Source organism: Aulonocara sp. 'chitande type north' Nkhata Bay, linkage group LG3, assembly GCF_057382095.1.
Source record: "Aulonocara sp. 'chitande type north' Nkhata Bay isolate Kocher_YH1m ecotype deep benthic linkage group LG3, A_spYH_male_GT1.1, whole genome shotgun sequence".
In the NCBI taxonomy this organism is placed as follows: Eukaryota; Metazoa; Chordata; class Actinopteri; order Cichliformes; family Cichlidae; genus Aulonocara; species Aulonocara sp. 'chitande type north' Nkhata Bay.
In genome coordinates this window covers 52,851,152-52,865,777 of record NC_141346.1, presented here as the reverse complement: position 1 = coordinate 52,865,777, position 14,626 = coordinate 52,851,152, and the positions used below count along the sequence as shown (strand labels likewise).

The following is a 14,626-nucleotide window of genomic DNA, read 5'->3' as shown; positions in this document are numbered from 1 at the left end:
AAAGTAGTAGGTTTGTAAGTTTATCTAAAGCTGTCAGGTGGTTAGGTCTGCTGACAGCAGTCACACACCTCTACAGTCACATGACAGTGATGTCATTCATGCGCACATGTTTACCCGTCCCCATTCGGCCAAAATCCTGTTCGGGCTTTATGAGCTGCCCTCTTTTGTAAACACAGCATGCTTTACCCTTGCCCACTGTGCGCAGTATGACACAGTATCACTAAGCGCTGTTGTGAATATTCGACTGGAAAGCGGTGTATTTTTGAAGTTTGTCCTCACTGTAAGTGCACTGTATGAATAGAGTTGGCATAACATTATAAGCACCTACAGATAGAAGAATAACACCGATGGTCTCTTCATCGTGGCAGCCGTTAGTGGGTGGGATATGTAAGGGAGCAGGTGAACATTTTGCCCTCAAAGGTGTGTTAGAAGCACGAAAAACTGCAAGCGTAACGATTAGCGTGAGTTTGACGAGCGCCAAACTGTGACTGTTTGGAGACTGAGTCAGAACATTTCCAAACACTGCAGCTCTTGTGGGATGTTCTCAATCTGCGGTGGCCGGTGTGGGTATCTATGAAAAGTGGTCCATGAAGAACAGTGGTGAACCAGAGACTCGGTCGTGGACAGCCAAGGCTCACTGATAAAACGTGGGGACGAGCAATGGACGAGCTGCCGTTGCTCAGATTAAATGTGGTTCTGATAGAAAGATGTCAGGATACAGAGTGCATCACACAATATGAGGCAGGTGGTCATAATGGGGTTATGTTTCACTTTTGTTGCAGAATTTGTACATTTGTAAGCATTTACAGTCTACACACACTCTGCTGTATGAGTCTCTTGCCCTTGGAAAACATTAACCAGCTTTTAATGTACAAAGACATTTCCTTTTATGGGCTTACACTGCGACCTCACCCTGACAACACCCGAATCTGAACTTGAGCCCTCAGATGTTGGTTGAAAATAAAATCCGGAAGCATCTAGGCCTGTCTGGTCATCTGTCAGCATATATAAGGAAGTGCAGCTCCTCTAGAGCAACGGAGACTTCGCAACTACCTGTGAGAAAGTCTGCGGATTCCTCGAAGATGAAACTCTTTGTGGTGTTAGCGTGCGTGCTGGCAGGCTGCCTGGCAGAGAAACCTCGCCCATGCAGTAAGTAAAAAAGGAAATCGGAGACGAGCTCCGTTGTGGTTACAGTGATAGCTCACTGTTGGGTTCTCATTGCTGTTTTCTCTCGCTGACTTGTAAACATTAATAAATAATTCTGTTTTCTCTTATTTCACGCAGAAAGCCCTCCCTTTCTGACTGGAGCCCTCACTGTTGTGAGTTTATGCTTTGTGTACTTAAAACTTTTGCTGTTGCTATTAATTATGAGGGAGAAATGAGCCTCTGTTGTTGTTGTGCATTAGCAATGTTTGATTGAAACATAAAATATGACCCATTGTTTAATGTTTGGGTGAACAGTGGGTAAAAAGCATTTAAAAAAGAATAAAAGTGTGTCAGCCACTGCATCAGAGTTAGGAATGAGGTGGTCTTGTGGTGTTGAGATACAAGTCCAGACATTTCAGTGCTCAGGTCAAGGTCCAGATTGATGTTTATGGCGAGTGAGCACATCTGACAGTGTGGAAAGCAAACAAAGAAAATGAAAGTTGTACTTGAACCAAACGTGCAACCACATTTAATTGTCATTCATATTCTGTGTGAACGAGAAAGATGTCAACAATCTTGCATTCTGTTTCTCCAGTCCACACAGAATGAAAAGCTGTGGGTTTATGCCAAATACCTGTACGATGCATGGGGACAAAGGGTCCGGCTCATGGAGCTGGGGAACTACCAGAACAAGTCTTTCACCTATGACGCCCTGCTGCTCTTCAGAGAGGTGACCAAAGCAAACACAAGAACGTCTCAAATATTTGTTTTAGTGTGCAAATCACTGCTGATACGATTCTACTGAAGTGGAGACGCATGAGGCCAACAACACAACATGTTATAAGAAAGTATTTTCTTTCCTTAATGTTTTACTGGAATATAATGGGAACTCGTAAGCATGTGCAACTGACACAATAAAAAGCAGGCCATATTTAAAAAAACAAAACAAAAAAAACCCCGACAATGACAGCATATTTAATTAGTTTAAGGTTAGCACATCTTTCTCTTGATTAGAATAGATATTATGGCATAATTTTGGGTGTGAGCACCCATATATGTTATTTCTGTGCTAGGTTTTGGTTGTTATTTCCATCTTCAGCAAACAGAAGTTACTGAAATAACCATCATCTTTAGACTGAATCCTATTGTATGTAACAGCAAAAGAAATTCTCATTCTTACCCCACAACTCATGCACCAGGCTGCCATGTATGAGATCGACGACAAAGCTCGTACATGCAAGAAAAAGCCTCTGAAGGCAGACTTCCATCCTATGGAAATCCCAATAAATTCAACTCTGGTGGGCCAAGCCGTCCTGGGCAGCTCATCTGGACCTGGTGAAGGACTCCTGGTCAACACCTGGACTGGAAATCTTCCTGGAAACACAGGTGAGTTGGCATCTAATGTTCAGAACTGTCATCCTGGCTGTTTATCTGCACTCTGTTTATGGACACATTTCATGTCTGTCCTTCCAGGAAAGTACCTGACCACCTTCACTGAATTCGGATGCATTCCAGTCAGCACTATGTACCAGACACAAGAGTATGGATGGATGGTGACAGGGTTCGTTTCCTCTCAAGTCTATAGTGTGAAAAATGTAGAATGAAATACGTTTGCGTCCGTCCAAGTAAAAGCTGTGTCCCTTTTTTTTTTTTTTGTGCTCACCAGCTTCTTCAACAACGTCGTTGGGATTTCTGACCCTGGTCAGCTCAACCCCCCCGACTTCTGCCCAACAGAGATGACGTCGAATGGAGAGAAGCCTGAAGATTTCACCAGCTTGTTCTTTAAGCTGCAGTGAAGGCTTCGGCGGGTTTTTATCTTACGCAGTGCACTGAGATCACCAATGTTGGAAATTGGCATTATATAAGTAAAAATGAATGGCATGTAATTGCATGTAAAATGCTGTCTCCCCCGTATTCCTGTTTAAAACATGGAGGACGAGTTTGGCCTCATTGTTCTTTCTGTGTATCTCTAACCGGGATGAACTTTGCAATCTTTTTGGCATGCAGAAAATGATAAAGCGGTTCGACAAATCATCTGGTTTGGTTTGGTTTTTTTGTAACAGGTTATTGCCTGTCATATTTGCTTTTCTTACTTCCCATTTTCTAACACTGTGTTGTGGCCACATCTTGTGTTCATCAATATAAATGTAACGCATGAATGCATGCGGTGTATTTCTTGTTTCATAAGAAAAGGTAAAGAAGGATGTATTCTCACAATCTGTCTATTGACACAAAAAAACCAACATGTGACTTAATGGTTTCAAGAGAAAAAAAAAAGTCCTGGAGGATCAAAAGTCTTTATGTTTAATGCCCACCTTGCTGGTTTCCAGTTGTTACTTGCTTTCTGGGTTGGTTCACCAGAGAGGTGACACTAGTCTCCTTTACCAGCAGACATAGTTTCTAGCTTGTTAAAGTAGTTTGTGTACATATGAAGTGGGAGTGGTTAAGGTTACGAATGCTGCTCTTTTACATCTACATGCAGTCTATCCTCTCAACTTTCTCTTCAGTCAGCCTTCTAGCTCCTCCCCTTGGTTTGTTAGTTAGGGGTCAAAACAGCTAAAACGCAGTTTCTACTATTAAAAGACATTCCCCTTGACTTTTATTCTCACATAACTGGCGTATTGAGAAATGACAAACAAAAAACTTGGCAGCGAAAACAGAATGGGAGTATCACCTGCTTGTTTTTTAAGGAAGTGATATTTTTGAAGCAGTATCATATGAGCAGCTGTTGCAGAGGAAAACATTCAGATCTGCAATCGAACAGCATGAAGGTCCTCGTCCTGCTTGTGTGCCTGTCCGTGGGCTGTCTCGCTCAGAGACCACGGCATTGCAGTGAGTACGCAAACATCTGAAGAAAGTCCTCTTTCTTCAAATGTCTCCAAATGCAGCAGTTCTCTTGCTTTAGCATCAGAACTGATGGTGCCGATTTGTTTTTGCTTCAGTGTAGAATGACCAAGTTAGCAATGTAGCACATCTGTAGTGTAAATCCTCCAAAATGCTTTAATTTTCACAGGATACCCGCCACTGATGAGCGGAAGCCTGTCTGTGGTAAGTCTCCTCTCATATCCCTCGATTACATTTGAGTGTTGCAATAACAACTGATACTTAATGCAGTTGTTAGTTATTCAGAGTAATCTGTGAGAAGTAATCTGCAATGACGAACATTTGCCTCTGTTTGAAAGTCCACTGCAAATCAGAAACTGCTGGCATTCTCCAAGTACATCTATGATGGACTGGGAGAGCGCATCCGCTTCAGACAGTTTGGACTCTATGACAATAAGACCTACCACCTTGATGTGCTTCTACTGTACAGAGAGGTAGCGACGGCACAGCAGTAATATTTGCATTCAAGTTTATCCTGGATACCATAAATGACTGTGTAATGGTGCCCTGTCCTCTAGGGTGTTATGTACAAAATAAACAACAAGAACCGCACATGCACTAAGCAGCATCTGAGCCCTGACTTCCATCCGCTGGCAGTTCCAAGAAATGCCACCCTGATGGGCCAGGTTGTGTTGGGCGCCTCCTCTGGTCCTGGACAGGGAGTCCTGGTCAACAGTTGGTACGGGGAGGAGAAGACGAAGACGGGATCAGGTACAATAAGAGGAAATCAAAGCGAAAAATTGCAAAGTCATGTGTTAGTTTGTAACACATGACATTCTCTTACATAAGCTTGTGTTGATCACAAACAAACCTGCTTGTCTGGTTGCGCTGCCTCGGCTCCCATGTGATCCACTTCTTGTTTCTGCAGCCAAGTACTTTACCACTGTCACCCAGTTTGGATGCATCCCCGTCAGTACTCTGTACCACACCAGCAGCGGTGACTGGGTGGTCAACAGGTCAGTGGGCAGAAGGCTTTTAATATTGTTCTAGAACTTTCATGCATGTTTCCAAAACTATTTGTCACGTTGCGTTTTTTTCCTTAATATTTGCCAGTAAACACTGAACTGGGTCCCTCAGTAGGGCACTGGCTTTTTCTCACACTCTAAAGTCTCTGAGAATCTGTGATCCTGGTTGAAGAAAACTGTTGGCATCCTCTGATTCATTTTTGCTTCATTTGTTTCTGTTTTTCAGCTTCTATAACAATGTCATTGGATTAGTCGATCCCCAAAAACTCAACCCGCCATTTTTCTGCATGAATGCTGAGCAGGGGGATGAAGACGAGCCAGTAACATTTCTCAGCTTGTTTAAAGAATGATTTTACAAATGGTGGTGACAATGATGATGATGATGAGTCACTGAACTGCGTTGCTGCCATTCATAAACAAGCTTCATTTGGTTAAAATTCATGCTAATATTTAATCAGAGTATTTTCATACATATTTTACATTCATCAGATTGAGCAGCGTTTCCTCTAAAATCAATTTTTAATCACACTGTTTCTCTTTTTTAATATTTTCCCATAACAGTTTATCGGTTAAATTAGTGTTTTAACATTTATGTCATAAGAAAATAAAAACAAATTCAGAAAAGTCAAGCCTGATACTTTGTTCCTGATACTTTTTTCACTGATCTGCACAAACTGCAGTAGGAGTGTGGCAATAATCAATACTCACAGACTAACAACACAAAGACTAAAGGCCACTGGTATGTCCCACTGGGTGGCATGTTGGCAAAGTTCAGGAGTATCACACCAAAGAAGATCCTGAAGCTGAAGAAGCATTTTGCCATTCCCACTTCAAGAAGACTTCAAATGAATATTTTAACCTCACACCTTCCACAACAAAACTGGACAAATCAAGAAATAAATCTAATGGCATACATTCTGCTACTTTCCAGATGTTGCAGAGCGTGGTGTAAGGGTATTGCTACACCCTGTCATCCACTGATTGACTGGGGGGGTAGGCAAACTGAGGGCTATCAGCAGTGTCTTGGGCCATGTGGTTGATGTGTGTGAGAACCAGTTTTTCGAGGCATTTCATGGCAATTGGTGTGAGTGCCACTGGCCTGAAGTCGTTTAAGGTGGACATGTCCGGTCTTTTGGAGACTGGTATGATGGTGGAGGATTCGAAAACGCATGGGACTACTGCCTGACAGGTTGAAATGCACAATGCACTGTTACCTCCCAACAAGCATCCCTCATCATCATTTCTTTGTGGCGTTTCTCTCTGTGTGTGAGTAGTCCAGCTTCTTCCCACAGAGGCATTAAAGCCTCAGTGGGGTTAGGTTGTTTTGCCCATAGGTGTGAGCGGTTGTGTTTGTGTTAGAGAGACACCTTTTCCACCCACCCACCCTCCCAAAAAGCTAGAATTGGATGAACCGAATGACATTTGTAATGCATTATGTAAAGCTGCAAGGTATTTAGATGTTTCTCATAAATAAATCTGAGTAACATGAATTAATAAATCAGAAATAATATCTGAATGCGGGAGATCCATCACTGCCAAAAAATATTAATTTGATTGGAAACCATTAATGTGTCTAGCTGATGTTTTTTCTTCCCTTTTCTTTCTTCCCTATTGTAGTGCACTGTAACTTTGGTACTTTGTACCTAGAGCTACTCTTCTGTTTACAAAGAGGAAATGAGCAATGTGGTCGCGACCTGGAAAACACACTGCCACAACATCACAACAACTTTGCCTACTTATCTCTCTATATATAAGTTAGATATATATAGAAGTACTTCCATAATATGATCGCCCAAAACTACTGGGCTTTAAACATTACTAACGTGTACCTAAAACTGCCGTCTCCAGGCCTGGAAATGTTTCTACTCTACTCTACATGTCTTTAAAATATTTCTCTAAAAGAGGCATATGTGTGATGTAAGTATAGAGAACATTTACTTTGCAAATTGTATCACAGTGTTGTGTTCTGCTGGATGGGATTGAAATCCTGGATGCTGGGTGCCTGCTGGCCACTAGATGGCAGTGTGTGACAAGTAATGAAAGAGAGAGATTTCCAAATCTATGCAACTCAAACATGAAACACTGATTTACAGTTCAGAGATGATATTACAATTGTGTTGTGTTATTTTATTTATTTATTGGAGTAAAAAGTTTCAGTTATAGAGCAGGATGAGGGGTCACCTGGTAGCAGTAGTAATGGATCCCCCTTAGCTCTCCAACTTCCTGCACCCCAACATCTGCTGTCATCACTCCCGGATCCTGTGCAGCCGTCTCCAGCCAAATAAGCCTGGAGTCAGGGTCCTCATCAGAAAACTGGAGCAAGGACCCTGAACTCCGCAACACCCTTAAACACTGCTTCAAGACCAGGCTGGCATTTCGCTTCCCCTCCCTGGACCTTAACAAGGCATCAGTGGTCCCCTTGTCAATTATAAGGTCCACAGTACTAGGACTGAAGCGTTTATCAAGCTGTGTGCAGTCCAGCTCTACGAACTCAATTTGAGAAGAACAGCTGTGAGGTTGAATGGCTTTAGCTTGAATGTGTTCCTGCATTAGTTTCACAGCTATGGGGGAAATGTCAGCACAAGTGACATGGACGGAGACAGGAGAGTGCCTGTAGATAGAGGGTCCCAGTGCTGACGTACCACAGCCCATATCCACCACCTGGAGCGCAGCGTCTGGGCGAGACATAGTTTGCAAGAGGGGCATGATGAAGTCTCGGACAGAATCGAAACCAAAAAACCACTCAAAGTTTTTGAAGGTGGCTTTCCCGCTGCTGGTCTCGGTGTAGAAGCGGTCCCAGGTTGCTTTCTTATCCATGTTTTCAATCAGTTCAGCTACAGTGAAACAAAGATGGGACACAGGAGTTATCAGTAATACACAAAACATCGGTTATTTTAGCATGATCATGACTGAGCTCTTTTCTTAGGTTATAAATAGACATTAATAGTTTCTTTTGAGGAAGTTCCCTCAACTTTAATGTGATTTCCAAGTTTATACAACAGCAGTGTGTATAAGATACATTTATGCATTGCTGATATTGTTGTAAAGATGCACAAAACCTTTCAGTCAAATCCACGTGATAAACATGCTTTGCTGTTTGGTTCAGCTTTTCGGAAGCTGCGGTTTATGATGTTGTTGACAGGTGTTTGGCTAAGTGTTGCCCAACTGTGGTCTGCACAATTGTTTAGAAGGCACACTGCGGCTGCGATTAGAGACTTAAAGCACATCTTTCTACACAGCTACGATGACCTTTAATGGGCTTTAATGTGTAAACTAGCAGCCGACTGTACTACAGGACTACCTCGTGGTACAACTGCTTTTTTTTCAGTGAATACGTCACTAGCTTGCACCCCAGTCACAGCAGAGTCCTTCGTCTCTGTGAATGGCTAAGGTGTTGTAGCTAGTTGCTAGCTGTAGCTTATTAGTCTGCAGTCACGTGTAGCATGAAATGTCATGAACACATTTCAGTCAGGCTAGCCTGGTATTAAAAAAATATAACATGTTTATACATACCAGTTAGAGAAGAATGATACCGCAAATAAGCCCCCAAAACTCTTCTGCCTGACAAAAATGACTTTAAAAACGGAGACATCTTGCCTTTCACTCTAACCTTTAACGTAAGAGTTCTCACTTTGGTATTTTTTCTTGGTACCAACAGGACTCAACGTCCATAAAATGCTAAAGAGCAAAGTATTTTATGGTTATAGACGATCTTTGGTTCGGTTATGCTGCAGTGACGGAACTGCGCATGTGTGTGTGCAAGCGTAAACAACATACACCCACTTAACCATTCTGTCAAAAAGCAGCTGTCCGTGTACATCACTGACATCTGTATATTGAGAACTACATATCAAACGCTTTCTAGGTACCAAAAACCTTTTAACATGTACGTTTTCTCTTGTAGGTCATATACAATTTATTACTGTATAGTCCCATATTCTTCTTTCTCCTCTCCCTGCAGGAATAATGCAATAATGCTTTCAATTCAAGTATGGTTATACCAGGTTCCTACAGATGGATGCAGCACAGTTCTGACATCAAATATGCATCAACGTGCAGTGTTGTTTACACAAAAAGACTTAGAACGTTATTCTCAACTTTCAATATTTAACTGAAAAACAAAAATCATACTGACACAAGAAATAAGATGTAAATTGCTTTAATAAAACTCAATGAAACGCAGTGTAACAAAGGAAAAGAAACAAAGCAAGTAGATAACATTTACAACCACAAAAGAAAAAAAAACCCTGTACAACTCTAAATGGTTGGAGTCACTTCTATATTTCCAAAGATTTTTTTTTTTAATTTAATCATTTTGTCATGACTGAAGGTAAATTTGGGGGTTTGGGGCAAGAAGGGCAAATGAGGCAAGTAATGTGATTTTCTCTCTCTTTTTCGTTTTTTTTTTTCCAAATACACGAGTGTAATCTCATACACAGATGTACGTTTCATCAGCATGGCTGCTGGTAGGATTTCTTGAATGCGCTGCTGCGGCACACAGCAGGAGATGCATGAGATGGGCTGTGGCCAGGAGTGCTATTTGTACAAGATGTCGTAATGGCCAGGTCTATAGAGGAGGAAGATGCGGGGGTCTCCGCCTTCGGGAAAGACGTGGTGATTGACTGTTCCTCCCTCTCCTCTATCCATGTACTCCACCAGAATGGATACGTCCAAGGCCTGAGCTAAGGCGATGATGTGAATGTGGTCACTTTCTTTAGACATTGGCTCTACCTCCTTGGAAAAAGAGAAGAAAAAAGCACATTAGGTGCGAGTTTCAGACAATAAAACGTGTTTTTTGTACCAGAATGGCAAACAGTCATAACATGTCATAACAGTTCAACAGTTATGTACATTATATTTAAATTTAAAAGCAGGAAAATGATTATCTACGTAGGGAAAACCTTCACCTGCTGGCAGAACTCCTTGACAGTGCGCCCACCCTCTATGAAATGCTGAAAGAAGGTATGCTGTCGCTGCAAGTAGCCTGAGGTGAGCAACCGCAGGTACACCACCACATAGTCTGATACGTTCTGGTCATTGAAGGAGTTCAGCAGCTCCTGCAGGCTCGGCTGTTTCTCACATAGCTCAATCAGGTCCATGAACTAGCAAGAAAAACAAGATTTACATGTTTAGACTCATGTACTCAGGCCTCAGCTTGCCAACTTTCTATTTAACTGGCCAAAACATGTGCTCTGGCAGATGGCCATCTAAAATTGGCTAATCAATAAGGAAAAATCATTTGCACCTTAACCAACATAACAAATGATATGCTGTCAATCAGGTTGAGGGTTTTACACCTCTTTTTTTAAGCTTATTTACAGCAACAATGTAAAAAAAAACCAGACAATAAAACAAATGTATCTAACTAGATGACATCCATTTGCATTTGTAGCAACTTCACAAAAATAGTCATTTAGGTTTGCCAGAATACTCACAGTATTGTGAAAATCTTCAATAGTAAACTCAGTGAAACCTTCGTTAACCAGATCCAGTTTACTTTTAGCTGCAACTGCTTTGAACCTGATGAGACAAAATGTGTATTTAAAAAGTAAAAATTGTAAATATTACAGCCGCCTATGTGCTTATCCGAATTTTAAAATATTGAAAACAGAACACAGTGTACTGCCCACACACACTCATACATCCGATGAACAGACAGAACAGCAGCAGAACGCATTTAAATCGTCTGAGATGATGATGAAGTGTGAATTTGAGCATAGACACTAACAGCCAGCAGAGCACACACAGTAACCACTCTGGCACTCACCTCTGAAGTTCTTTGCTGTCATCTAGCAGGGACTCGAGATGTGCAAAGCCAAAGGCTCTGTAGAAACAGTTTCCATCTGGTCGCGTCTTGCGAATGTACGAGTATTTTTTGTGCAGGTCCTGTAATAACAATAATTTAAAAAAAATCTGTAACACCAGATCCAAAACAGTTTTTGCGAATTTAAACAGAGAAACTTTGGATTGACGTGTGGCTGCAGTAACCTGAGAGGTGCAGCGCTCTGACTGACCTTGATCTTGAGCTGATAAACCGTGTCATCCTCAGCGTACTCGCTCTGCAGCACCGACAGGTCCTGTCTGTCTGACACTAAAGGGTTACTGTTGGCTATCTGCACAACCACACACACAAAATTGCAAATTAGTCATTGCAATCCATCTCAATACTTGTTTTTAGACTTTTTATTAAACAGTATGTCAGTGATTATGCATTAGTGACATTTCTTTTTATGCTCATCATAATCTCACAGCTGTGCACATAAAGCCTGTTACAGGTCAAGGTCAGTGTAATTACTGCACAGATAGATTCTCAAAGAAATGCATCTCATTTGTGTTCAGAGTGCAAATGATGCTTTTATAGCCCTGTCCACATGTCATCTGAGATTTCTGAAGTTGTAACTGTGAAAAAAAAATAAATAAATAAATAAATAAAGACAGTGGAATAGGGCTGCCACAAACGATTATTTTGATAGTCGACTAGTCACCGATTATTTTTGCGATTAGTCGACTAATCAGATCATCATCCATTGAACGTAAAAGTACAGCTTATTGCACCAGCAGCATCTGCTCTTATATAACTATCATTAGCTTACAGCTTTAAGTGTTTAAGGTCTGTGCTAACTAAAAATAAAGACAAGATGATAGTTAATTGAATTTTAATTAAATGTGCAGATTGTTTCGGTGGAGTTTAATAAACTCAGCCGATTTACTCAGGAACAAATAAAATACTGAAAAAAGCCAAACAATAACATTTTTAAGTTATCTAAGTGACTTATATATCATGTTTAACCTGAGTAGGGCGGTGGGTTTGAAAACGATCTGCCGGGAGTCCGGTGCTCTCATGGCCCCCGGCTAGCTATCGAGCTAGTGGGTAACAGACGTCTCTGAAAACGTCGGAGCGCTTTTGAAAATATGTGGTGTCTTGATAAACTGAGCAGATATTTGAGGTTTACACAGCTACATTCTCGCCTGAAAATACGTTAAACGTTTATTTTGTGACCCAGAAAGAATAATAAGAGTAATATTAAAACTAACTAGCTGCCGCCATTGTTGACAACTGCGCTGGGCCGCGCTATGAATTCTGGGACACAGTTTCTTCTTCTTCGGGGTTTAACGGCAGCTGGCATCCTTGTACATGCAGTGCTGCCATCTTCTGTTTCAGTCCGTTATTACACTCTTAAATCCTGCTACTTATTCCTGCTTTTGGGATCTTACAAAGCTTCAAACGACGCGTCGACTATTAAATCAGTCGTCGACGATTTTGATAGTCGACGTAATCGTGACTAGTCGACTAATCGTGGCAGCCCTACAGTGGAATGTGGAAATTTGCTCATCCGGATCCCGAGAATAACACAAAGTCATCTTTATTTCTTTTTGCTTTCCAAACTAAAGGCTTTCTTACCTCCTGCTGAATCCGGTCCTGTTGAGCAATTATGGCCTCATCATATGCTAGGCAGTTCACTCCTGTAAGACAAAGGTGACATATTTAAGAGGCTTCAGGAGTAGAGTAGTACTTAAACGACATACTGGCCGACATGGAGGATGGTGAAGCTGTGGCATTGGGATTTTAACTGCACATCAGACTAGAAGCAGATTTACAATACCATAAATGTAGTAGCATTTATGGTGCTATATACAGACAATAGCACTGTAACAGTTCTGAAACTGAGACTGAAACTGCCCTACAAACATCTACAGTATCAAAGCACAACTCCATCTTCCCAAACTGTGCAAGCTGTATAGAGGTGTTAATGTTTCGTCAAAGGATGCTAGTCTGAGAAAACTCTAATGTTTAAAAACTGATTAGGTTAACGTCTTTAGTAGAGGGACCCTAATGTGATCTACTGCCCAGATCTGTGGTTTAAAAAAATGAAAAAATTGAAAAAAGGATGAACTGAAAGCTAGTTCCACCTTCTAGTGTTTCAGAAAGTTAGGATGCAAGCGTTTGCTACTAGGAAAACAACTGTTGCACAAATTCAATATTTGGATTGGATATTGATCCGATACCAACCGTGAAAACTGGACCGGCTATCAGTGATAACGAGCCAGCCCATTCGATTCACTTCTGTGTTGCTCTGTGTTTACTTTGCCACGTGTATCCTAGAGCTGTTTTCTTTTAATTCACTAACAAATACCAAAAATTGTATAGAATTATATTTATTTATTCATTCCTTTTTAGTTTTTTCAAAGTTAGGAAATGTTTTAACTTGAGTCTCGTGTTTCCTGAAACATAAAAGAATACTTTCTAGTCTCTTGCTCACATTGATATAGATTATTCAATTAAAACTGGTATCCTATCGCTAGTCAGTATTAGCAGTTAGCAAAGCTAAGGTATCGGTATTGGATGGGATTCAGAACAAGCCGATTTGGGCCATCGCTGACTGCATTCACTTTTACAATTGGTGTGTTTAAGCAGATGTGACCTAGTGACACTGTCAGTGTACCTGCATTGCACCTGCAACGCTGTGTGACAATGTAATACCCGAACAAGCCAGGGACTAAAACTGAAATAACTTTATATTACTTGGTTATTCTAGGATATTTTTTAAAAACGCCTAGCTTGGATTTAGCAATCACAATTAAATGCGACTACATTATCTTGGATGTAAAAATAAATAAATAAACTTGATTACCCGTAATACAGTGTAGGTAAGGAACTAGTATCTTAATAAAAGTAACGGTGCCAGGTCCTGCATGTCGTTTTGCTTTAAATGTTTGTCTTTTGTCAAAAAGCCCTTTTAGCTCGGTGTTTTCCTTCTCACTGGCGAAACCACTGATTTCGTTATAATGCCAGACAGCTGCATGTAAACAAAATGTAATAAAATCTGGAATAAATCAATTGACAAAGACACACTTCCCCTTTCCGTTTTCGTCACCTGCCGACACCAATAAGCAAACAAGAGCGCATTTAGCCCTTGGTCAGCATTTAACATGAAAACAAGTTAACCTACAAGCTAACGTCAGTCAGCTAAACTTGGCTAGCGCGACTTGTGCGAAAACAAAACAAATTTTAGCCACGACGACAGTCGCAGTTTTACAAACTAAAAATACGACGTCTTTTCTTTAATATTAAGTACACATTTTAAGCATTTCCAAAAGTCAAAACCTCTGGAACTGTCACTCACTGCTGCCCTGACATTAACTAAACAAGCTTTTTTTTCTTTGTGTAGCAGTGGCAGCTAGCTAACGTTAGCCCAGAAGCTCTGGCCTCTGTGTGCCCCTCACCGCTGCACATCAGCCAGATTCAGCACGGAGGAGGTAACGGCTGAAACGCTTTACAGATGCTCGTGTGAATAAGAGCTTTGTTTAGAAGAGAAATGACAGCGCACTTTGCTTGACATTTGTTGGTGTAACTGTTTCTCTCACCCTCCATCTCTCCCTGTGATGACTCTTGCTGCTCCTCCGCCATCTTAGCTGCTGAGATCGGTTTCCTCCCTCCGCATGACATCACTCGTCGCACACTTCCGAGCGCAGGTCAACGGTAAACTTACTTTATTTACTTATTTATTTATTTATTTATTTATTCATTCATTCATTCATTCATTCATTTAGTTGGTGGGCAACCTTTTCGCATGAATAATGACTTTGTTAACAAAGCTAAAGCGTCGTACGAGGCTTCCAGTAAATAATGC

The 14,626-nt window shown here is 41.1% G+C and overlaps 4 protein-coding genes across 4 annotated transcripts; 2 read left to right on the top strand and 2 right to left on the bottom strand.

The window, feature by feature from the left end:
• The first annotated feature begins 932 nt into the window (after nucleotides 1-932).
• LOC147336190 (ependymin-like) lies at nucleotides 933-3,180 on the top strand. The gene is made up of 6 exons (XM_086285238.1): nucleotides 933-1,149; nucleotides 1,285-1,319; nucleotides 1,742-1,876; nucleotides 2,346-2,532; nucleotides 2,620-2,707; nucleotides 2,813-3,180. Exons 1-6 carry the CDS (start codon nucleotides 948-950, stop codon nucleotides 2,940-2,942), a joined length of 777 nt encoding a protein of 258 aa, XP_086141364.1. The 5' UTR covers nucleotides 933-947; the 3' UTR covers nucleotides 2,943-3,180.
• A 527-nt stretch (nucleotides 3,181-3,707) lies between these two features.
• On the top strand, nucleotides 3,708-5,629 carry LOC147336189 (ependymin-like). The gene is made up of 6 exons (XM_086285241.1): nucleotides 3,708-3,978; nucleotides 4,160-4,194; nucleotides 4,329-4,463; nucleotides 4,548-4,740; nucleotides 4,898-4,985; nucleotides 5,221-5,629. Exons 1-6 carry the CDS (start codon nucleotides 3,864-3,866, stop codon nucleotides 5,342-5,344), a joined length of 690 nt encoding a protein of 229 aa, XP_086141367.1. The 5' UTR covers nucleotides 3,708-3,863; the 3' UTR covers nucleotides 5,345-5,629.
• A 1,471-nt stretch (nucleotides 5,630-7,100) lies between these two features.
• Nucleotides 7,101-8,779, bottom strand: cskmt (citrate synthase lysine methyltransferase). The gene is made up of 2 exons (XM_086285239.1): nucleotides 8,508-8,779; nucleotides 7,101-7,828 (listed from the first exon to the last, which is right to left on the bottom strand). The coding sequence occupies exons 1-2, from the start codon at nucleotides 8,584-8,586 to the stop codon at nucleotides 7,152-7,154; spliced, it is 756 nt and encodes a 251-aa protein (XP_086141365.1). The 5' UTR covers nucleotides 8,587-8,779; the 3' UTR covers nucleotides 7,101-7,151.
• A 358-nt stretch (nucleotides 8,780-9,137) lies between these two features.
• LOC147336187 (ubiquitin thioesterase OTUB1-like) lies at nucleotides 9,138-14,467 on the bottom strand. Its single transcript, XM_086285237.1, has 7 exons — nucleotides 14,361-14,467; nucleotides 12,397-12,458; nucleotides 11,009-11,107; nucleotides 10,762-10,880; nucleotides 10,430-10,514; nucleotides 9,902-10,096; nucleotides 9,138-9,728 (listed from the first exon to the last, which is right to left on the bottom strand). The coding sequence occupies exons 1-7, from the start codon at nucleotides 14,440-14,442 to the stop codon at nucleotides 9,531-9,533; spliced, it is 840 nt and encodes a 279-aa protein (XP_086141363.1). The 5' UTR covers nucleotides 14,443-14,467; the 3' UTR covers nucleotides 9,138-9,530.
• Between the last annotated feature and the right edge of the window lie 159 nt (nucleotides 14,468-14,626).

Bases quoted from the DNA above. Each gene is read 5' to 3' on its own strand.
- LOC147336190 (XM_086285238.1), top strand. From the start codon at position 948: ATGTTGGTTGAAAATAAAATCCGGAAGCATCTAGGCCTGTCTGGTCAT. The intron at 1,877-2,345 runs GTGACCAAAGCA...CTCATGCACCAG, and splicing joins CCCTGCTGCTCTTCAGAGAG to GCTGCCATGTATGAGATCGA. The intron at 2,708-2,812 runs GTTCGTTTCCTC...TGTGCTCACCAG, and splicing joins TATGGATGGATGGTGACAGG to CTTCTTCAACAACGTCGTTG.
- LOC147336189 (XM_086285241.1), top strand. From the start codon at position 3,864: ATGAGCAGCTGTTGCAGAGGAAAACATTCAGATCTGCAATCGAACAGC. The intron at 3,979-4,159 runs GTGAGTACGCAA...TAATTTTCACAG, and splicing joins TCAGAGACCACGGCATTGCA to GATACCCGCCACTGATGAGC. The intron at 4,986-5,220 runs GTCAGTGGGCAG...TCTGTTTTTCAG, and splicing joins GGTGACTGGGTGGTCAACAG to CTTCTATAACAATGTCATTG.
- cskmt (XM_086285239.1), bottom strand. From the start codon at position 8,586: ATGTCTCCGTTTTTAAAGTCATTTTTGTCAGGCAGAAGAGTTTTGGGG. The intron at 7,829-8,507 runs GTATGTATAAAC...GTTTCACTGTAG, and splicing joins GTATCATTCTTCTCTAACTG to CTGAACTGATTGAAAACATG.
- LOC147336187 (XM_086285237.1), bottom strand. From the start codon at position 14,442: ATGTCATGCGGAGGGAGGAAACCGATCTCAGCAGCTAAGATGGCGGAG. The intron at 12,459-14,360 runs GTGAGAGAAACA...TTTGTCTTACAG, and splicing joins ATCACAGGGAGAGATGGAGG to GAGTGAACTGCCTAGCATAT. The intron at 10,097-10,429 runs GTGAGTATTCTG...TTTTCTTGCTAG, and splicing joins TTGAAGATTTTCACAATACT to TTCATGGACCTGATTGAGCT.